We start from the raw sequence: 24546 nt of genomic DNA, 5'->3' as shown, positions 1-24546 counted from the left end.
TTTCTTTCTTTTCAAGTTTAGCTTGTGCTTTTGGTTCTAGAAGGTTATATAAGGAACAGAAACTGAGTCAAGGAGACCTAGTTATTGAGAGTTTAGTAGGCACAAATTCATACATAATTTCCTGATATGAGAATGACAGTAAGTGCATACCTAGTATTAAGTATGAAAGGACGAACAGAGTAATGACATGAGTTAAATTGAGTTAGCTACTAAGGCTTGCAACTGTTTTAAACTATGAGCTGGAGGAAGTACTATTTATGGATGAGATTCAATAGATGAAATTGTTGCTGATGGGTAATTTGAGGTTGAAGTTTAGAAAGCTATGGGCAGTATATATGATTATATTAAGGAGAATGAACACATGAAGTATCTTGTTTGGAATTAAGGCATGACACATATTTCCTACAGCCGTGTTAGTTCAGATGGAACTTATAGTTTATGGGGCTCATATTCATCCAGGATAAGCAATTTCCTACTAAGGCTGATAGGGAATGATAATGTTCTGATAGTTAAGTTGGAAAAAAGGGGATACAAGAAAAAAAAAAAAAAAATTTCTATGGGTAATTATAAGTGTTACATAAGGTGAAGAATGTGCTGGTAGGAGTAAATCATAGGGTTAGAATTCTTGAAGTAATGAAACTAGTATTCAAGATAAGACTAAGAAATAAAAAGAAAGTTAAAGTTGATGATGGGATAGACATCTTTGAAGGAAAAGGTGTAAGGATGAGATAGGACTAAAATTAAGGAATAAGTACAGCAGGTTGAAAAGATATCAACAATACCAAAAAATAGGAAAAGGAAAGTGGATAAGATGCAAAGGACAGAAAAAGAGCTCGATAGAGCCAGTTATAATGATGAGGATAAGGAGGAATAGGTATGCTAGGAACACACTAAGAGACGTTTGAAACAAGTTATTATGAGATGATAGATTAAAGGAGTAGTAGAGCCTCGATCTGAGTGCTACTGTGTCAGAAGTAGGCCACATACTAAGAAGCTATAGGAAGAAGTCTAGATATTTATATTCCAGAGAAGGAGTGAGAATTGATAAGTCGCATGGGTTGAGTTGTCAGAGAATATAAACACTTTTGTTACCTAGAAGGAGAGACCCAGTTTACTTTCCAATATTGATAAATGATACACTTGGCCCTTGGAGGAGACTCTACCTGACTAGTTACATAAGATCGATAGAGGTTGGTCTAAGTACCTTAGTAATGACACAAGAGAGATTAAAAATTTAAAGTATAATGGGAGTGAGAAGATTTATAGGTATTAACCACTGAAGTCATAAGAAGAGTGAAGATCTCGAACAAGATGCCTAGATTAGGTGCTACAAGAAAGCTACTCATAGGATATCATGGAATAAGGAACATAAGTTATGTCATTGGGGAAAACAGAGATTATTAAAACAAAGGAATGAGGACTGAAGTCACCAAGAGACATGTTGGGGCGTAATAAAAGTGAGGTAAGCACTAAAGTTGATTGAAGTTATGAGACATCAAGTCAAGAACAGTGAGATATAGCGAATACTTGAAATGTCAGAAGAATGGTCAATGAATAGCCAAGAGATAAGAGCATCTCTAGATAGAGATAAAGACAAATAGGACACCATAGTAGAATAAGAGAGTAATAGAATGTCATATATAATGTACAAAGAGTTTGAAGAATAAATGTTTTACCAATCTCTGCATAGCTGGAGGAGTAATGATTGCACTCGTTCTGATAATCTTCTTTTCCATATCTCTGGTTTATTTGAAAATTCGAGGACGAATTTTTCTTAAGGGGGGAAGAATGTAACAACCCTTTAAAAAAAAAAAAAAAAAAATTAAAAAATGGGATTGGCGTGTGACAGTGGGTTTCCCACTGTCACAGCAGCCTTTTATAAAAAAAAAAAAAAAAAAAAAATTTCAAAATCGGGAGGAGGAAAACCCCCCCCATTTCTCTTCTTTCCCTCTCCTTCCCTTTCTTCTTCTTCTTCCTTTCTCCGGTGAACCACCGGCGACGGCCCAAGTAGCGCCCCACTGGCCGGCGACGTCCGGCGACGTCCGGGACCACCGAAACGGCGCAAGAGAGGAAGAGGAGAGAGAAAACGCGCCTGACATAGGCGCTTTTCCGGCGCGATTCCGGCTTCGTCCGACGTCCGATCGAGGCGATTCCGGTGGCGTTGGAAAGCTTGTTCCGAGAGCTTTCTTTTGATACCAATTTTGAAGCAAATGGAGGTCGGATGAGTGAGATATGGAGGAGAGAAGTTTCGGGTTTTTCAAGCTTTTTCGTCAGATCTACGACGATCCGACCGTTGGATCGACGATCCGAGACCACATATGGACTGAGGAAGAGGAGAGGAACATGGTGGTATGATCAGATTCGGCAAATATCGCCGGCGACCGGCCGCCACCGCGTCGCGCGGTGGTGCGTGATGGTCTTGAGCTATGGAGATGGTTCAACTTCCAGAGGCTTCCTCATAAATTTTTGGAATTTTTGAGACACAGATAAACTTCGGGTAAGACAATTTTTATTATTTCTCTGTCTGTGGAGCATAAATACAGTGTTTCTTAAACAGGAAAAATTGGAGAAAAATTCTAAGAAAAATATATGATGAAAGTAAAATTATTTGGAGATATTCTATGGTGTTAGTTGAATTTTTGGGTGATCGTAGAATATTTTTGAGAAATATGGATGGATTTTAGTTATATTTTTAGCATGTGGGCATATAAGATTAATTGAAATTAAGATAATTAAATTTTATATAATTGGTTGAAGCTTGAGGATGGAGGTTTAAATATGTGAATATTTAATTGGGTTGAATTAGGAATATGTTAGCTGTTGGAAACTTATGGAATTGAGTAAAATTCTTGAATAAAATATTCATGGGTGACTAGAAAATTTCAATTCATTTTGCAATAGCCTTATAATATTATTAAGGACCGCGGGGCAAAATTTTAGAATTTTTAGAGCTTGTTTGAGTGGATTTTTGAAAAATGTCAATTATAGGGACTAAAACGTAATTTTCAAGATTTTGAGTATTGTCTGATTTGGAGGGCCCAGGAGGGGCCATGTGATATTGATGAGATGTGATTGTGGGAATTGAGAATTTAGAAGTGTTATTTGAGCATTTTTGCAGGTTGGGTAGGTCCCAAGTATAGGGGAGACTCTGCCGGATTTCCGGCATGAATTAGGCTGTCTATTGCCTCTTTAGAGTTTTATCTTAACTTAGTACTAATAAATTTATAATTTAATTATTAGGTGATCGAGGTCAGCTATTTCTGCATCCAGCAGCCACAATAGTCATCGGTGTACTGTGAGTAAAATATTAATTTTAATTGTAATTTCAATATTATTATATGTTCAGCATGCCCATGCATCACTTATATGCATATATTTATGTAGTTAAACTCTAGGCACGATTTATGTTGCATTCATAACTGTTGATGTGCCATGGATGTTGTTGTGGTAATTTGGAGCAGTGTGCGTGCGTTGGCGTGCGTGTGATGTGGTGTGGACTATGGACAGGACGGGGTAGTCACGGCTTGAGTAATTCGCTGGGACCCGATCCTTCGAGGGGTAGTCACAGCTTGAGTAATTCGCTGGGACCCTCGATTTGGTTATTAAGTGGAAGTTCGAGCTTGAGTAATTCGCTGGCACCAGGTTGGATTTAAGAGAGCTGTATAGGGGATCAGCTCCCATATGTTATGATTGATACTACAGGGTGTGTGAGTGCTCCAAATTACCTTCTTGATATTATGATGTGAAAATGTTGTTGCTGTTGCATTTCACTCCACAGGTTGCATTAGTACTAGATAGTTATAGAGATTATGGTTAAAATTGATATTTTACTCTCTGAGTCGAACGCTCACTCCTGTTCAAAAATTTTTCCAGGCCACAGGAGGAGTTATTTTACAGAGCAACCTGTTTTCTTCCTCGCAGGTTTAACGTCAATTATTTAATTGTTTTACTATCTTTTATAAATTTAAAATCTAGAACTCCGTATGTGTTAGAAATAGTGTGGACCTTGGTAGAGGTTGTGTTAACTTAAATTTTTAAGATTAATAAATGAAGATTTGTATGGTATTTAAACAGTTTATAAATGAGGTAACAGGGTTGAGCTGGGCTCCCCTGATTTTAGTTTCTGAAAATTTCTGGGCTAAGTTGGCCCGAAATGAAATTATAACAGTTTGATTTAAATTATTTTATATGCATATTGGGCCTAAATTGTGGGCCTGGTTATGGATTTGAGGAATAGTTAGGCTTACTACGGGCCTCGGGGGCTTTAAGCTGGCCCAGGTCCTAGTGCCGGTCCGGCCCATAGGTTGGGTCGTGACATCAATAATTGTCCCTGAACTTATATGGTTGAAACACTACAGTCCTTTAACTTTAAAATGTAACATAAAACTCCAAAAACTTTTAAATTTTGTATAGTAAAATCTCTTTAACTTTTAATTATTAATTTTCCAGTTAGAAACTGATGTGAACAGCTCCCACGTGGTGCTTAGTCAACATTTCTCTCTCCTCTCTTATGCAAATTGTAAAATTATTCTCTCTACATATAAAAAATTATTCTGTCTTCAGAGAGGAGAATGATTCAATTTATATATCGTTTGAGAGAGAAAAGAAAAATACGGACTAAGCTCCATACTGGAACTATTCAGGTCAGCGTCTAACTGAAAAATCAGTAATTAGAGGTTAGAGGGATTTAACTGTATAAATTTAAAAGTTAATAGAGTTTTATGTTATATTTTTAAGTTGAGGGACTGTAATGTTATAATTAGATAAGATGTGCACAATGTTTTGGTGCCTTTTTCTTGTCTTTGCATGCAGCACTTCGGTAGCTGCATTTTAGCTTCAATTTATCTCAAATTTTTACTCAAAGTTTCCTCCTTTCTTTATACAATATCTCTCCTTTCATTGTTTTTTAAGAATCTTAGCTAGGATTAGTATATTACTCTATTTTCCAAAGCTAATTCTTGAAAAAGACTAAAAGAGGTTAGTTATTTGCTGTTTTATACAATTTATTTTCATTATATGTTTTTTTTTCGTTTCTTTGTTATTTTGCATATTTGTTGAAGAAAACTAATGTTGATATTAGATTTGTTGTTAAGTTAGTAGTTTGAAGGGTTAGTTCATTGATCTATACATTTACGTATTTTTTTTATTATTTTGAATTTTTTCAAAATTAATTTTAAGGTTTACATTATTAATTACAAAATAACATAAAATGAAATTTAGGCTTCATTAATATTTGCTAAAGCTATGTTTAAGTTTAGAGTTGGGAATAGAAAATTTAGGCTTCATTAAAACTTAAGTTTAAATTAAATACTTAGTTATTTTGGTAGTAGTAAGCTTAGTTTTTTTTACTATATGTCTATATCTAGTAGTCTAGATTCTAGTTTTGTATTATCTAAATAATTATTTTAGTCTATAGATTGTTTAAAACTAATGATGTCTAAAAATGATAGATTTAATATCTTTATTTTATGTATTTATGTTTACTGTATAGTTGTGTATCTTAGTTTTACTTATATCTACTAATATATACTCATTTCACGAACTTTGCAAATTTTTCAAAAAAATTTGCTTAGTGCCAGGCCGTTACCATTTCATTTTAGCCGTTATAGGCCTGTTTTCGTTACCCGCGACCACGACTGTGAACGTGACTGCGACCGCAATTTAAAACCTTGACCATGCCTATAGCAACTAGCACAGGAATAAGAGTATGATCAGGACTAGAGACACCAGATATGGAGATTGAGAATGTTATTAACGTTGATGTAATAGCGATCCACACGATTACCATCAGAATCCACATGAAAAACTTCGGCCCAAAAGGTAAACCACTTATTAGTAACAAGATCACACTGATGGATGATAGAAAACTTGTTGTATTATAGATAACAAAGAGAGTATATCGTCTTGGGCACTTATCAGCCATTATAGAGTGGCCTGCGCTATGTGACACTGATTCTGGTGTTGACATTTGTAAGTCCTCTTGCCAAACTCCAATTGCAGCTTGGAAAGCCATGGTCGCTATTAGTGATGCCACCACCATTAGTGCGCTCTGCTTTTGTTCCAACCAGCTTTTCTTCCTGCTGGGATGTTTTTTTTGTCTTCTCACTTGATGACGTAAATATGTAATGTTCGCTTTTGCATGTTGAGAATCCAATTCTACTGAGGTAATATCATTTGTATGTTCAGGGAAATTCTCACTCTGTTCCTCTGTCATATTTAAAATATCCAGTGCAGTGTAGCAGTTCCTTTCATGCTGCTCATCAACCTTTGTTTCTGTTAGCATAATTACAGCAATTAGCATGATTATAGGAGATTTATGTAGCATAATTACAGCAATTAGCATGATTATAGGAGATTTGTGTAGCATAATTACAGCAATTAGCATAATTATAGGAGATTTGTGTAGCATAATTATAGCAATTATTATTCTTGTCCAAATTAGTTCATATTCTAATGTATAAATAGATGTAATATCTCTGTAAATGGGACACAGACAAATATACAATCATTTCTTTCATTAGTCTGCCGTGTTTCAGGATCCAGATCAGATAGTTTGCTGTTTTCAGGTTCAACTTTCTGCGTATCAATTTCAGATCTCCTTCACCAAGCATTTCCACCATTCCATTTGGTCATGCTTGGTCAAAAGAATTGAGATGGTATTTTGGTCCTCAATGCTCCAATAGCAATCATCAACCTTGATAGGCTTATAAAGTTCTCCCTCAATTATAGGAGGTCAATTCTTCACCCAACTTTCAGATGGTTTTTCTTTATGTCACATACAACAAACCTTGATTTTGTACCAACAAGGACTGGAACAAGTACATTAACCTCTTGTAGGGTCTGTGTCCAAGAATATTTCTCCAGATCGAGGCCATTACCTTTGTTTGGAATCACCCTCTGCGCCACTCTCCTCCTCCTTCTCGATCTCCATTGGCACCTCTTTGACCTTGGCCTTCATCTCCTTTGACCTCAACCTTCTTCTCCTCCTTAACATCAGCTTCTTCTCCTCCTTCAGCCTCTTGCTCTCATTCCCTTCCAAAGCGACTTCCCTTTCTCTTTCCCGCCATCTTCTTCTTAACCTTATCCTTGGCCGCCTTCACCACACCGCGATTTGCTTCTCGACGTTGTCTTCACCATAAAGTCGGTCTCCTTCACCAGAAAATCGAATGCCTCTCCAAAATCGCTATAGGATTCCTTGGATCGAACGTCGCGTTAAACGCACGCCGTTTTAGATGAAGAAGACGATGACGATTTGAATTCGATCTCGGCTTCGTCTCGTTCTCGTCCTCCTGATAATCTGAAATTATGGCCATAGCGATTCGCTTTGCCTGGGCTCAGTTAACTCGGTGAATGAAGACTGCTATGCAGCTACAGAAATGAAGATGTAATAGCGATCCACACGATTACCATCAGAATCCACATGAAAAACTTCGGCCCAAAAGGTAAACCACTTATTAGTAACAAGATCACACTGATGGATGATAGAAAACTTGTTGTATTATAGATGACAAAGAGAGTATATCGTCTTGGGCACTTATCAGCCATTATAGAGTGGCCTGCGCTATGTGACACTGACTCTGGTGTTGACATTTGTAAGTCCTCTTGCCAAACTCCAATTGCAGCTTGGAAAGCCATGGTCGCTATTAGTGATGCCACCACCATTAGTGCGCTCTGCTTTTGTTCCAACCAGCTTTTCTTCCTGCTGGGATGTTTTTTTTGTCTTCTCACTTGATGACGTAAATATGTAATGTTCGCTTTTGCATGTTGAGAATCCAATTCTACTGAGGTAATATCATTTGTATGTTCAGGGAAATCCTCACTCTGTTCCTCTGTCATATTTAAAATATCCAGTGCAGTGTAGCAGTTCCTTTCATGCTGCTCATCAACCTTTGTTTCCTTGATCAATAAATTTATGCTCCGAAGAATATCATGAACAAGTAATACACGCCCATGAATTTCAATCAGGAAGAGAATTTTAATCATTTTTCTAACTTATTTCATCACCATACATATATATAAAAATATATATAATTCTCTAGTGGAAGGGATGATCAAGAAAGTCAAACTTATTACAATGGCGAGGTGGGGTTGATCCATAACTCACTTTGTTTACCAGTTATTACTAGTTGCAAGGCAGTGATGTCATTACCGTCTTTCAAATTCACAAAATCATCATCATTTATCCTTTCCAGCAAGAACTTCAAAGCATCCAGCTGGTGGTCTTTTACACAAAGATGCAAAATGGTCTCACCATATCTCCTCATAGCTTGAACTCGCCTCGTGTTTAGCTGAACCAGCTCTTGCAAGACCTCAAATCTCCCTTTGATGACTGCCACATGTAGAGGACTTCTACCATTTCGATCTTGAGTGAGACAAGTTTGAGGATTTACCAACAATAAGGCTTTTACAACTTGAAGGTGTGCCCATTCGCTGTTGCCAAGTGAAGTGGAGTTCGTCCTTGGAAATCTACTTCTTCGGCAAATTGAAGCTTTTGATTTAGGATCTCCTTAGCGAATTCCAAATGTCCAAGCATGGAAGCAATGTGCAAAGGCGTCTCCGCGAAACAGCTAGTAATAAATCTGTAACACCCTCACTGTATCCATTCCGTACATTCTACTGTTCTGGTGACCAGTGTCGGTTCGGACAGTTAGAACGTCTAGAAAAACATTTAAATTAAAGTGAAGAGCCAAAATTAACTCCAATAATAATAAGAAAAATATAGAAAAAATTTTAGAAATAAAAAACAATCAAGTTAAATGAGTCGGTGCCCTAGCGATGGGTAACCTAGTGATAAGTTGCGGTCCTCGTAACTAGGAGCCCTAGACCTGAGAGAAAATTCATAAAATAATTTTTGGGACTCCAGAGAAGAGTCATTGAGATTTTTATGGCATTAGAATGCCAAGAAAATGCTTAAAAAAATTTTTCAATCTATACAGACAATTTTAGTCTGTTAACCCAAACGGAGAGTATTTTGGTCATTTCATCTTCAGAGATGATTTTTTGCCGACTTGTCCAGTTAAGTAAATAATTATTGTGACATAAAATATGAATAAATATTGAAGAAAAATTAATTGAAAATGAATAAAAAGAAAATGAAATAAAAGTTAAAATTATGACATAAGCATGATGCAATTAAAATATTTTCACCCAACCAAATTTTGACACATCATTATAAACCACTTAAAAATGAATAAAAGGAGATAAAAATTAAAGAACTAAGTAGCTATCTTCAACCTTTGGGCAGCCAAAAACGTAGAGAGAGAGAGAGGAAAGAAAACTCCATGAAAGCTCTACTAAGCTCCAAACTCCACTAAATTCCACCATAAATCTCATCCTCCCTTCATTAAAATTTACCCTTATCACTAGATCAAGCTTGGGCCAGCCATTAGAAAGAAAAATATTGAAGAATTACAAGCTCAAGTTGGGACTCAAGTAAGGTTAGTGTCCAATCTTCTACCCCTTTGATTTAAATCATGTTTATTGGCATGAAATAAGTAGAAAATGTAAGGAAAACAAAAGAAAACTTATGTGTGTCCGTCCCTATAATTTAGGCAGCTTAGGGGTGGTTAGGGTTAGATGAAATTACTTGAAACAAAGTGGTTATGAGCTGCCCTTGGTATGAAATGAGTGATTGATCATGTAAGAGTAAGTGAAATGCAAGTGTAATGCATGAATGAACCTTGAAAATTTGGATACTTAAACAATATTAGGGTTTGCTAATGTAATGGTATGTTAACATTGTAATGGTTAATTAGTGACCATTTGAATGTGTGTGAGGTGGAATTGAAGTGAGGAAGGATGTTGGAGTTGAGCTTAGGCATGCTGCCCTTGGTGACCTGCAGGACTGGTTGTGAGTCTAGCAGGTTTGGGCAACTATAAATGGAGTTGTATAGGTTCAATTGATGCAAGGCTAATTGGACATGAAACTAGACACATAATGGAACAACTTTGATGAAGAAACCCTGCCTAGAAAACCAAACTAAGTTGACCTAAAAATTGCCCTAATCCGAGTGACTTGCATTTTGTCTAGGCAAAATGACTAAATGAACAGTATTTATTCATTTGGTCATAACTCAGTGTAGAAAGGCCCAATTGACCTAAAATTTTACCAGCAGAAAGCTGAGACATAGGCCTACAACTTTCATGAAGAAACTAAACCCAAATTTTGATCATAACATATTCAAAAACTGACCTTCAGTCAGTGTACAAAACACTATAGATTTGATTCTGTCCAGAAAATTTGGAAAATTTACAATCCGGCCAATTATGGTATTTAGGCCATAACTTGAGTTAAAAAACTCCAAATTGAGTGATTCAAAAAAAGAAATGTAACTAGACATAATAAAGAACAACTTTCATGAAGACAATTTTACCAAATTCCTACTGTACAAATGACCAATAGAACAGTAAACTTAGTACAAATGTCCAGTCTGGTCAATTTGTATAGGTTACTTGGGCATGGAAAAGTATAATTGCAATTGAACTAATTATCCAAGAAAATTAGGAAATTAAATATCATGATAAAGATCAAGAATGATTACAATAAAATAAAGAAGCTAAATGTCACGACCCAACCTATGGGCCGGACCGACACTAGGACCTGGGCCAGCCTAAAGCCCCCGAGGCCCGTAGTAAGCCTTAACTATTCATTTACCCAACTCTAAGGCCCATTTGGGCCCAATTTCAAGAAACCAACCGGACAGAGTCCGGCCATAAAATGGACCTACCAACGGGGAGTTTTTGACTCACCCGACCTGTAAACACAATAAACAATCCATTGGGGAGCTCAGCTCACCCTCCGCATACTCATATCATCATAATGATAAATGGGAGCTCAGCTCCCTCATCCAGTCCATCAAACATGCATATAATAATTTTACAGGTCCATAATAATAATTTAGTTTACAGACCCAAATCAAATAAATATTTCTAACACATGCGAAAATTCTAGGAGTTTATAGAATTACACAAACATAAATAAATGACCTGCGAGGGAGAAAAGCAGGTTAACCTCAAAAATATCCTCCCGTGGCACTGGAAAATATTGAACAGAGTGAGCGTTTGACTCGAGAGTAAAATATCAATTTTAACCATAATCTCTATAACTATCTAGAACTAATGCAACCTGTGGAGTGAAATGCAACAACAACAATATTTTCACATCATAACAGCAAAAAGGTAATTTGGAGCACTCACGCACTCTGTAACATCAATCATAATATATGGGAGCTGATCCCCTATACAGCTCTCTTAAATCCAACCTGGTGCCAGCGAAGAACTCAGCTCGGACTTCCACTTAATAACCAAATCGGTCCCAAATGAAGAACTCAAGCCGTGTCTACCCTGAAGGACCGGGTCCCAGTGAAGATCTCAAGCCGTGTCTACCCGTCCTATCCATAGTCCACACCACATCACACGCACGCCAACGCACGCACACTGCTCCAAATTACCACAACAACATCCATGGCACTTTCACAGTTATGAATGCAACATAAATCGTGCCTAGAATTTATCTACATAGATATATGCATATAAGTGATGCATGGGCATGCTTGAACATATAATAATATCGAAATTACAATTAAAATTAATATTTTACTCACCGACTTGACGGTGGTCACTGAGGCGGCTGGGCGGAGGAAGAAGGCTGTCCCGGCTCACCTGACAATTTTATTACAATCATTTAATAAATTTGACTCAATACAAACAAAGAAAAGACCAAATACGTCCTAAGTCGTGCCGAAAATCCAGCAGAGTCTCCCCTATACCTATGACCTACCCAACCTGCAAAAGGGCTCAAAACACACTTCTATATTCACAATCCATATGTCCACAACTCAATCCCATCACACAGCCCCTCCTGGGCCCATCAAATCAATCATCCATCACAATATGTAAAATTTTAATTTAGTCCTTATAATTGACCATTTTTGCAAAAACTGCCCAAATCAGCTCTAAAAATTCTAAAACTTTGCCCCGCGGTCCTTAGCAATATTACTAAGCGATTGCAAAAAGAATCATAATTTTCTAAGCTACCACGAATATTTAATGGATTTTTAATCCTATTTAAGCACTAGAAAAATACGTAAAAACAAGGTTCGGGTTTACCTTTGCCGATTCCGACTTGAGACGCCGCCGACGCCCGACAATGGGGTAGCCAAAACCTCGGTCCAATTCGAGACTTTTCCAGAACGGTGCATTCGCCTGGAAATTCACAGACCCGATCAACTGTCGAATTTCCGCGAATTGAGGATACCTACACGAAGCCCACAACACGGGGGTTAGTACAGAAATTTTTCAGAATTTTCTAAGCTCATTTAATGATCGGAAAAACACTGCGAAGTTCTGTGGGACCCACCGAAAAACGGTGTCGGAAAAATTCAAAATTTATGTCGCCGCGAAGCTCTCGACGAGTGGAGCGCTCTGGTACTCTCGGTTTTCTCGTGGGATTCACGGTTTGTGAGAATCTAGCCCGAAAGTCAAAATAGGCTAAAAACTTCCCGGGCAAAAATCGGACAAACCGCTTGATGGATTTCGGTGTTCTTGGTGCCTATGGAAAGCTCTCGACGAGTAGATGATTTTAGACACAAGACCCGGTCCGATTGGTGGCCGGATCGGCCGGATTTCACGGAAGACCAACAGCATACACATCGCTCAACTTCGGCGACGCTCGGCTGTTCAGAGGCGGCCGGCCGTGGGGGAGGGCCAAGGTGGGGCGCCGGCGAGGTGGGGAGGCAGGGGAGGTGGCAGCGCGGCAAGGGGAGGAGGGAGGAGAGAGAAAAGAGAGAGAGAAGGGAGAGAGGTCGACGCGCGCGGGAGGAAGAAGGAAGAAAAAAGAAAAGGCCGGTCCGATTCGACCGGTCCGGTTCGATTCGGCCGGTCCGATTCAGGATACAAAATTTTTGAATTTTTACTTTGCCTCGGGACCGAAAACGAGGTCCAAAAATTCTGAAAAAATTTCAGAAAACTCAGAAAAATACGTAGACTCCAAATATATTTTTAGTTTTGCCATGTGGTCTTCAAATTAATTTTTAAAAATCATCAAAGTTTATATTTTTGGAAAATCGAACCCGATTTTTAAAAATCCGAAAAATCTCAAATAATTTCTTAAAATTTAAATAAAATTAAAATACCAAAAATACTCATAAATAATAAAATTTAAAATCTTGGGGTGTTACATTCTTCCCCCCTGACAGAAAATTCATCCTCGAATTTTTACACAAGGCAGAATAAAGCACATGATTATACATTGAACAAATAAGGGTACTTACTGCGCATGTCCCGTTCTGACTCCCAGGTGCACTCTTCCACTGACTGGCTCCTCCACAAAACCTTAACCATAGGGATCTGTTTGGATCTTAGCTGTCTCACTTGGTAGTCCACTATGGCTACAGGTTGCTCCTCAAATGTCAAGTTCTCTTTTAGCTCTATTACATCCGGCTGTAGTACATGAGAAGGATCTGGAATGTATTTCCTGAGCATAGAGATGTGAAATACAGGATGAACGTGAGAAAGGTTGGGTGGTAGCTCCAACCGGTAGGCACCTGCTCCAACTCTAGCCGTAACCTCAAAAGGTCCGATATACCGAGGAGCCAACTTGCCCGTCTTTCCAAATCTCATGACTCCTTCATTGGAGAAACCTTCATGAATACATAGTCGCCTACTGCAAACTCCATATCCCTCCGTCTTGGGTCTGCATAACTCTTATGCCTATCGAAAGTCGTTCCCTGATTAAAGGAACTACCTCTGAAGTGTACTGCACTAGGTCTACATCATGCACCTTCGCTTCCCCCATTTCTGTCCAACACAGAGAAGACCTACACTTTCTTCCATATAGTGCCTCATAGGGTGCCATCCCTATGCTGGAATGGTAACTGTTGTTGTAGGCAAACTCCACCAAAGCTAGCTGATCATCCCATTGACCTCCAAAATCCAAAACACTCATGCGAAGCATGTCTTCCAGTGTTTGGATTGTCCTTTTGAACTGTCCATCTGTCTGAGGGTGGAAAGCCGTACTGAAGTTCAACTGTGTGCCAAGTGCCTCCTGCAACTTTCTCCAAAACCAAGAAGTGAACTGGGGCCCTCTGTCAGATATTATGGAAGCCGGAACTCCATGCAATCTGACTATTTCTCGAATGTAGAGTCAGGCGTACTGTGCTACAGAATATGTAGTCTTCACAGGCAAGAAGTGAGCTGATTTGGTTAAACGGTCTACAATTACCCATATCGAATCATATCCTCGCGTGGTACGAGGCAACCCGTTACAAAATCCATAGTGATCATTTCTCACTTCCATTCTGGGATAGGGAGCTCTTGCAGCTTCCCTGACGGTCTCTGGTGTTCAAACTTCACCTTCTGACAAGTCAAGCACTTGGACACAAAGTCTGCTATGTCTCTCTTCATACCATTCCACCAGTAGCTATCTTTCACATCATGGTACATCTTGGTGGAACCTGGGTGGACACTGTACAGTGTATAGTGTGCCTCTCGCATGATTTCGTCTCTGAGATTGTCCACATCGGGCACACATATCCTAGAACCTTGCATAAGGGCACCATCATTGGCAAATCCAAACTCACCACCTTCACCTTACTGTACTCTTTCTATGATTTTCATCAATTGTTGGTATCTGTGCTAGGAAACTCTAACTCTGTCTCTTAAGTCTAGCCTTACTGAAAAATGAGCCAGCAATACCCCATCATCTGAAAGATCTAGGATTAAACCTTGATCCATCAACTCATGTACCTCCTGAATCAATGGTCTCTTCTCTGCTGAAATGTGCGCCAAACCGCTGTAAGACTTCCTGCTCAAAGCATCTGCCACTACATTGGCCTTCCCAGGGTGGTACTGGATAGTGCAATCATAGTCTTTCAGAAGCTCCATCCATCTCCTCTGTCTCAAGTTTAAGTCCCTCTGTTGGAAGATGTACTTCAAACTCTTATGGTCGGTGTATATCTCGCACACTTCACCATACAGGTAGTGTCTCCAGATTTTCAGTGCAAAGACTTGGAAACTCTCCTCACAGACATCTGTCCAAATGAATGGAACATTCTTCCTAGTTAACTTAGTTAAGGGAGCCGCTATCCTGGAAAAATCTTGCACAAAACGCCTATAGTAGCCAGCTAGACCCAGAAAACTTCGCACCTCAGTGACTGTTGTAGGCCTAAGCTAATCAGTCACAGCTTCAATTTTCTTGGGATCCACTTGAATACCTTCACTAGAAACCACGTGTCCCAAGAATGAGATGCTTTCTAGCCAAAATTCACATTTCGAAAATTTGGCATATAGCTGGTGCTCCCTCAAAGTCTGCAACACCATCCTCAAGTGCCACACGTGTTCTTCCTCGGTCCGAGAGTATACCAGAATGTCATCTATGAATACGATGACAAAACGGTCCAAAAATGGCTTGAACACCCTGTTCATCAAGTCCATGAAGGCTGCTGGTTCATTAGTGAGTCCAAAAGACATCACCAAGAATTCATAATGACCATATCTTGTCCTGAAAGCCGTTTTGGACACGTCCTCATTCCTGATTCTCAACTGATGTTAGCCTGATCGCAGGTCTATCTTGGAAAAGAATCTAGCCCCTTTGAGCTAATCAAACAGGTCATCGATCTGAGGAAGTGGATACTTGTTCTTCACAGTCACCTTGTTCAGCTGTCTGTAGTCAATACATAACCTCAATGACCCATCCTTCTTTCTCACGAATAGAACAGAAACACCCCAGGGTGAAGTGCTCGGACGTATGAAACCTTTGTCCAACAGCTCTTGTAGTTGCTCCTTTAACTCTTTCAACTCTGCTGGGGCCATCCTGTAAGGTGGCATTGATATGGGGTTTGTACCCGGAACAACATCAATGCAAAACTCTATATCCCTTCCTGGTGGCAACCCTGGAAGCTCTTCAGGGAAGACATCCATGAATTCTCTAACAACAGGAACATTTTCCAAGCTGACACCTTCTACAGATGTATCTCTCACCAATGCCAAATACCCTTGGCATTCACGCCTTAACATTTTTCTAGCACTAATTGATGACACCAAGTTATATGGAGCCACGCTTCTATCACCATCAAAGCTAAACTCTTCTACACCAGGTATGTGGAAATACACCTTTTTGTTCCTACAGTCTAAAGTGGCATAATGGGTTGCCAACCAATCCATCCCCAAAATTACATCAAAATCCATTACTGGTAGGAACCAAGTCTGCTGGGAGGATCTTTCCATCCACTACCACTGGGCTACCCGGAAAAACCATATCTACATCTATGTTGTCACTAAGTGGGGTAGCTACCGACAAAGGGCATTCTAAAGTTGTAGGGTTTCTACCCAACCTCATGGCAAACACAGGGGAGACAAATGAGTGCGTAGCACCCGGATCTATCAAAACACGAGCCTCATAAGAACAGACCAGAAGAATACCTGCCACAACTGCATTTGAAGCCTAAGCATCCTGGTGGGTCAGGGTGAAAACCCGAGCTTGACCTACCCCGAGTGGCGTAACCACGACATCGACTTCTACCTCCCGACCGCCTCCAAATCCACGTCCCCTTGTCCTCGGCCTGTTGGCCATCAATCGATCACCGCCATGTTGAAAGCACCGGATACAATCAAGCGAGGAACATTTGCAATGAACCTCGTGACCCCATCTGTGGCTCACTGAAAATGGGGCATTCCCTAGCAAAGTGACCTGGTTGGCCACACCTGAAACATACTCCTGAACCCATCAGACAAGGTCCTGAATGTCCTCTTCCACACTGTGCACAAGGTGCCAAGGAGGATCCTGATCTGCACCAATCGCCAGACTTCGAACTATGACCACCGCCGATCCGCACTGGTCTGAACCCTCGGGATTTGTGTCTGAAACCACTTCTCTTATTCCTGCTTCTTCCTCTGTAATTAGTCTGGCCCCCACTATCCGAAGTACCCATGTGGGGAACACCTGAAGAACCCTCTGCTTTGTTTTTCTTTGCTCTTCCGCTGTCATCCACCGCATAGCTAATCTCTATCTGTCTGGCTCGATCAACTACCACATCAAAAGACTGATCAGACATCATGGCCAGGTTTGCATACCTCCTGTCAAGCCCCTTTAGGAATCTCTTCACCTTCATAGTTTCTGTAGCTACTGCTGTAGGGGCATATCTGCTCAATTCCAGAAATTCTGTAGCATATTCATCTACAGACCTGCCATTCTGTCTTAAGGCCTCAAAGGCCCACTGCTTTTGATCCCTAAAGCTTTCTGGCACAAACCGATTGATGAACAGTTCCACAAACTGAGTCCACGACAAACCCTCCATCCGAGGTAATATGTAGTCATTCATCCACTGTCTAGGCATAGGCCCCATGACATGCTGCATACACTCTATAAGTCTTCTATCAGTCAACTGCAACTCTGTTCCTGCCTGTCTGCAGGAATCCAAAAACCGATATGCATCGTCTGACACATCATAAGTACCAGGCACCAACTTCTTAAAATTGATTATCTGTTTGTAAGGTTCCCCTCTTGGTGCGGTGGACTGCTGCTGCTGTGGAGGGTGGACCATATACTGCGCCATCATGTCGATGGTTCTCTGCAACCCAGCTAGAGTAGCTGCCATGGGGTCCATGGGACCCTGTGCCATGAAAGACTGTTCCTGAACTGTGGACAGCTGCTCTTCTACTTGAGCAGCTCTAAGCCTCCTACCCCGCCTCCTCGGGGCAGGCACCTCATCCTGTGCTAACACCTCGTCAGGCACATCTGGTTCTGGTGCAGTGGCAGCTCTCCTGCTTCTACGCATTTTCCTGAAATTCAGCAGCATTAGCCCACAAAATTCAAAACTGCACATTACACAGCTCTATGACTTATATTTACACACAATATATGGAGCAGAAACTAGAAGCAAAGATGACAATGCAAGACGAATGTGGACCCTATTTTTCCGCATGTGACTCCTATTAGACTCTTCCCAATACTTTAGACAAACATTCCCTAAGAATCTGGAGCCTAAGCTCTGATACCACAATTGTCACGACCCAACCTATGGGCCGGACCGGCACTAGGACCTGGGCCAGCCTAAAGCCCCCGAGGCCCGTAGTAAGCCTTAACTATTCATTTACCCAACTCTAAGGCCCATTTGGGCCCAATTTCAAGAAACCAACCGGACAGAGTCCGGCCATAAAATGGACCTACCAGCGGGGAGTTTTTGACTCACCCGACCTGTAAACACAATAAACAATCCATTGGGGAGCTCAGCTCACCCTCCACATACTCATATCATCATAATGATAAATGGGAGCTCAGCTCCCTCATCCAGTCCATCAAACATGCATATAATAATTTTACAGGTCCATAATAATAATTTAGTTTACAGACCCAAATCAAATAAACATTTCTAACACATGCGGAAATTCTAGGAGTTTATAGAATTACACAAACATAAATAAATGACCTGCGAGGGAGAAAAGCAGGTTAACCTCAAAAATATCCTCCTGTGGCCTGGAAAAATATTGAACAGGAGTGAGCGTTCGACTCAGAGAGTAAAATATCAATTTTAACCATAATCTCTATAACTATCTAGAACTAATGCAACCTGTGGAGTGAAATGCAACAGCAATAATATTTTCACATCATAACAGCAAAAAGGTAATTTAAAGCACTCACGCACTCTGTAACATCAATCATAATATATGGGAGCTGATCCCCTATACAGCTCTCTTAAATCCAACCTGGTGCCAGCGAAGAACTCAGCTCGGACTTCCACTTAATAACCAAATCGGGGTCCCAGCGAAGAACTCAAGCCGTGTCTACCCGAAGGACCGGTCCCATAAGATCTCAAGCCGTGTCTACCCGTCCTATCCATAGTCCACACCACATCACACGCACGCCAACGCACGCACACTGCTCCAAATTACCACAACAACATCCATGGCACTTTCACAGTTATGAATGCAACATAAATCGTGCCTAGAATTTATCTACATAGATATGTGCATATAAGTGATGCATGGGCATGCTTGAACATATAATAATATCGAAATTACAATTAAAATTAATATTTTACTCACCGACTTGACGGTGGTCACTGAGGCGCTGGGCGGAGGAAGAAGGCTGTCCCGGCTCACCTGACAATTTTATTATAATCATTTAATAAATTTGACTCAATACAAACAAAGAAAAGACCAAATACGTCCTAAGTCGTGTCGAAAATCCGGCAGAGTCTCCCCTATACCTAGGACCTACCCAACCTGCAAAAGGGCTCAAAACACACTTCTATATTCACAATCCATATGTCCACAACACAATCCCATCACACAGCCCCTCCTGGGCCCATCAAATCAATTATCCATCACAATATGTAAAATTTCAATTTAGTCCTTATAATTGACCATTTTTGCAAAAACTGCCCAAATCAGCTCTAAAAATTCTAAAACTTTGCCCTGCGATCCTTAGCAATATTACTAAGCCATTGCAAAAAGAATCATAATTTTCTAAGCTACCACGAATATTTTATGGATTTTTAATCCTATTTAAGCACTAGAAAATTACGTAAAAACAAGGTTCGGGTTTACCTTTGCCGATTCCGACTTCGGAGACGCGCTCGGGACGTCTGACAATGGGGGGTAGCCAAAACCTCGGTCCAATTCGGAGACTTTTCCAGAACGGGTTCATGCGGCCGAAATTCACGCACTGATCAATCGCCGAATTTCCACGAATTGAGGATACCTACACGAAGCCCACAACACGGGGGTTAGTACATAAATTTTTCAGAATTTTCTAAGCTCATTTAATGATCGGAAAAATATTGTTATTATTATTCTATTTATATGATGCCAATTCTATAAAATTTTATATTGTTACTAATAACTTTTAGCAATGAAATATTTATTATCAAATACCTAATAATTTTATATTTTAATGTTATAATAATTAAAATAAATTAAAATTTTAATATTATTTTAATGGTAATTCTACTTATACTAAAAATACATATTATAATTCTTAATATAGTAATTCTATAATTATAATCCTCTAAGTATTATTAATTCATTAAAAATTATTTAATTTATTTTAATAAAATTAATAAATATATACATTTAATTAAATAAAAATTTAGCATTATTTACAGATTAAAATCAAGAATTTTAATTTTTAATCGAATTCAAGACGATGAATCACACTACTGGTCATAAATTTATAGTCTTTTTTTAATTATTTATATTGATAAAAATATAGTTGTAATCAAACTTAGAATTTATTTTTATATATAAACAAATTTTATTTATTTAATTTTTATTAAGAATAAAAATGAATAATTTTATAATCTCAAATTACTGTTTAATATAATAAATTAAAATATAATTTTTATTGAAAACTTTAATGAAATTATTATACTTGAATTTCAATTTTGACTAACTTAGGTAAATAGAATAAAACTAACACTAATTTTACAATTTTGAGAAAATCAACTAAAATTTTAAATAAAATTAAAAAGATGCTCATAATTTTTTTTATTAATTATTACTATTTTCAAATTAATTTTATTCTTTACATCAATAAAATATTATAAGTTATAAATATATTAATTTTTTTAAAAAAAAATAGAATTTATAAAAATTATTTAGAGTTTATTTGGATAATTAATTGTTTAAAATAAAAATATATTTTAATTTTATATTAAAATATAATAAAAAGATAATAATATCAAATTTAAATGCTTATTCATTTCAATTTTTTATCAGTTTATATAAATTTTATATTATTATTTAATGGCTAAATGACTTAAAAATCTAAACCTTTATAAATTTTTTCAATTTTAGCCAAAATTTTTAATTTTATCAATTTAATCTCAAATTTTGATATTAGTTTCAATTTTAACAATTAACATAATTGGATTACTTAATTGACAAAAACAATCTAAATATTTGCATAAATTATTAATATTAGCTAAATTTTTTATTTTTATATCAATTTTGGCAATTATTCTCAAATTGATAAAAAAATGTTATTTTAATTAATTTATACAATATTTTGAAAATTATAATTACATTGATTTTGGTTTATTATTTGTTTCATTTTTTTTTAAATATTTGATTTTTTTTTGTCTTAGATTTGAAATAAAATGATAGGAAAGATGTGAATTAAAAGTATAAGTAGAAAGAAAGTGAGGAAAAAATTAAAAATTTAGATAATAATATTAGATGTATTATTCATTTATTATTTTTTTATCAATATAAAGTTTGTTAAAATTAATAAAAATACTAAATTTATTGAATATATTAATAAAACTAAAAGGAATAGCGAAAATTGATAATAAATTAAAAAAATGGAATTATTTTTGCCACAATGATTTAATTATTTTTAATAAATTTATTATTAAAATTGATAATTGACATAATTTTTTTTTTTGTTTTTTAATCTTATTTAATTATGTAAATATATGAGTATTTAGAGATATAATAAAAAAATATTTATATAGATAAAAATCCTAACTCATAAATAATTTTATTAATGGTAAATGATAATATGCAATTTAAAGATTTAATTCTAAAAAATATATATTTTTTAAAATTTTATGATTATAGCTATTTTTTTATAATTACAAGAACAAAAATATCCTTCACATTATTATAAAATTATTACTAAAAAAAATTAGTTACGAAAATATTATTAAAAAATTAACATATTAATAGGCATATGAGTTGAATAAGGACAGAATTAAGTATATAGAACACCTTGCCAGACTCTCTGATGCCACTAGTATCCTGTTTATAGTTTTCTAGCTTGTTCAATGTCATTCATTTTATTATCTCAAACGTTTGATGGGTAGAGTCTTTTAGCTTGTTAACAGTTCTTGCAAAATAAAAATGCCTTTGCTTGAGATTGCTTTCTTACAGGTGTAAGATATATGGTCAGAAGTGCTATTTGATATTTCTACACCGATTGCCTTAACCTGAATTCTAGACATCAAAGTTCTGTATGGTGATTTCTTGAACTTAAATCCAAAAGATCCTTCTTTCTCCAAGGTGAATAATCTATAACAATGTTTAAATCCCTCAGCAGCTGTTGAATGTGACAATTTAACCTATCACTTAGCCTTTCAGCATTCAGCATGTCTATTTTGTCATCTCAATAAACAATTCCTTTTTCACTTTTCTCTTGCTCACAATCATGAGAATAGCAAGTAATTTAAGCTTGGGACTAATTGATTTTGTAGAAGTAAATAATTTCTATGGTTTGGTTTCTAAAGAGTTGTTTGGCAAGCCCAAGACTGGTGAGGGATATGATACTGAGTAGAATACAATGATTAAACACTGTTTATTACGCTGCAAAACCCTGAATAGTTCTTCAATATGTTGTATAAATGATGTATTTTGCATTTTTGTTTTTTGTAGTCACATTGAGTTAATTTTTATTTATGCTAATTACCCGAATCCAATAAATAGGTATATCTAGCCTAATATGAACACTAAGAATGTGTAGTTTTGATTTCAGTGGAGATTTGCTAGGAATCAAAACCAAACCTAAATTTTGATACGATTTTAGTTCAGTTCTTTACTTTTTTAGTTCAAGTTCAATACGATTTTTAAAATAATTTTATACAATGGTTTTTATAAAAAGTCATACTTAATTAACATTTAAGTTTTGAAGATTATTAATACATAATATATTATATAATATATATTTTAATTTTTTTTAAATTATATAATATTTAACTAGAAGGTAGATATATAATTTAGAATTAAATATATTATATAATATAATAATATAAATTTATCATATAATATATTATTTATTTATTAATTATATAATATTTAATTATAAGATACAAATATAATTATAAATTGAGTATATATATATATATAAAATAATACACTTATAATTAAGAATTATAAAATAATTTAATATATTTATAATAAAATTATTAAAAAAATAAAAAAATAAATATAATATTAAGTTATATTTAATTTTTATGTATATATATATATATTATATTAAAAATATATAATATATTTAAAAAAAATAAAAAATTTATATATAAATTTAATTTTCAGATTAATATAAATTTTTAATTTGATTTGAGACAACCGAAAACTGTGCACAACCCTACCATTAACCATATATATATATATATATATATATAATCATAATCTATCTCCACAACTGGACTGCTTATGTACTTTTTGCTAGCATGGAATTGCGTTCTTGCAGATCCGTGCAATTCTTTTAGATCCTTCTTGCTCTGGTTCGGGGACCACTGCTCAGCGATTAGACCATTTACTTCCATCCCATGCCACTGATGTTACCGACGCAGAAAGACCGAGCAAACTTTCAGCCTTTCAAAGGAAAGCTCTAGCCCATGCATTATCTTGTATGTTATCTTTCTATGTTTAGTGCTTTAACCATGTATCTCTTTCTAGTTGTCTATCCATCAGACTTTACAAACTGCGTGCCACTAGAATATGCCATCACCTGAGGGCTAGGATGTTTAAGTGAGTGATGGTTATGTAGGTGTATCTGTTATTTACATACTTTCAAGAGGCATTAATTAAATAACCTGTTGCAGTCCCTGCAGTTGAAAGAGTTGTTGACAGCACATGTTCTGTCAACCAAATTGAAAATGAAGATGTCATCATGTCAGTTCTACCCCTTGCAACATCCCACGGCTTTCAGCTGGTCACTCCCTTTCCTGGGTGGCATCGTTGTGGTCTTCCCGTTTTCAGCGGCTGTAAGTGCTAAATTCTAAATTAATGATGATTTGGTACAGAGCAGCATGTGAGATTATTATATAAATGTATAATGGAGCAGAATTTGAAATGTGATTAAATGTATAACACAATGTGGACTTGCATTATATGTGCGTGTGTGTATATATATATATATATATATATATATGGAAATAATCGTTAACAATTGCTTGTTTCCTATATTGCAGCTGAGCATTTACTTCGAACAGATCCAATTGAGGACCAAGAGGGGTTCTTCATTGCTCTTTTTGTCAAGAAGAGCAACATCAATGATTCAGAAGAACAAAATGGAATTAGAAACACTCCTAGAACTATTTCAACTCAGAAACGTCATTTTAAAAGATACAGTAATGTGAACAGAAAAAGTTTTTTGATGCCTGCAGTCTACAGTGGAGCATTAAAAATATTGTACTCTAGACTAATTTTGCAGAGGAGAACCCGCAGAACAAAACTGGTCCAGTAACTTGGAAGAATTAAAGTAATTTATACTTGTTCCATGACCCACCCTTTTTTTTCCATAGATTGAAAATTTTTGAAAGAGAGAGAAGGTTTTTTGTATTCAAGATGAACAGTTTTCAATATTAAGCATTTCGTCAGGATTAATCTAAACTTGCAAATATTTACTCTAGACCTAATTCATTCTTGTTAATTATCTATTATTATTACTTAATAAGCCGGATTTTCCTCTTTTTGTTCCTCTTCTGGAAATTGCAAGACAATCTCTGTAACTTGTAAGCGGCAGGAGATCATTTCACCTGCTTAGTGTTTACATTTCTGGGATTCAATTTTGATGAATGCATTAGTTATTGGGATTGTTCTTAATTT

At 36.7% G+C, this 24546-nt stretch overlaps 2 protein-coding genes and 1 pseudogene across 2 annotated transcripts; 1 reads left to right on the top strand and 2 right to left on the bottom strand.

Moving 5' to 3' along the window:
* Positions 1-5620: 5620 nt before the first annotated feature.
* Positions 5621-7379, bottom strand: LOC131170202 (protein BOBBER 1-like; annotated as a pseudogene).
* LOC110646944 (uncharacterized) lies at positions 7369-8264 on the bottom strand. Its single transcript, XM_058129273.1, has 2 exons — positions 8124-8264; positions 7369-7896 (listed from the first exon to the last, which is right to left on the bottom strand). The coding sequence occupies exons 1-2, from the start codon at positions 8262-8264 to the stop codon at positions 7369-7371; spliced, it is 669 nt and encodes a 222-aa protein (XP_057985256.1).
* A 257-nt stretch (positions 8265-8521) lies between these two features.
* On the top strand, positions 8522-24543 carry LOC110650794 (25S rRNA (cytosine-C(5))-methyltransferase NSUN5-like). The gene is made up of 6 exons (XM_058129272.1): positions 8522-8581; positions 21667-21733; positions 21938-21999; positions 23186-23345; positions 23541-23702; positions 23910-24543. The coding sequence occupies exons 1-6, from the start codon at positions 8522-8524 to the stop codon at positions 24182-24184; spliced, it is 786 nt and encodes a 261-aa protein (XP_057985255.1). The 3' UTR covers positions 24185-24543.
* The last annotated feature ends 3 nt before the right edge of the window (positions 24544-24546 follow it).

Source organism: Hevea brasiliensis, chromosome 11, assembly GCF_030052815.1.
Source record: "Hevea brasiliensis isolate MT/VB/25A 57/8 chromosome 11, ASM3005281v1, whole genome shotgun sequence".
Taxonomy (NCBI): Eukaryota; Viridiplantae; Streptophyta; class Magnoliopsida; order Malpighiales; family Euphorbiaceae; genus Hevea; species Hevea brasiliensis.
This window is presented reverse-complemented; position numbering and strand designations above follow the sequence as displayed.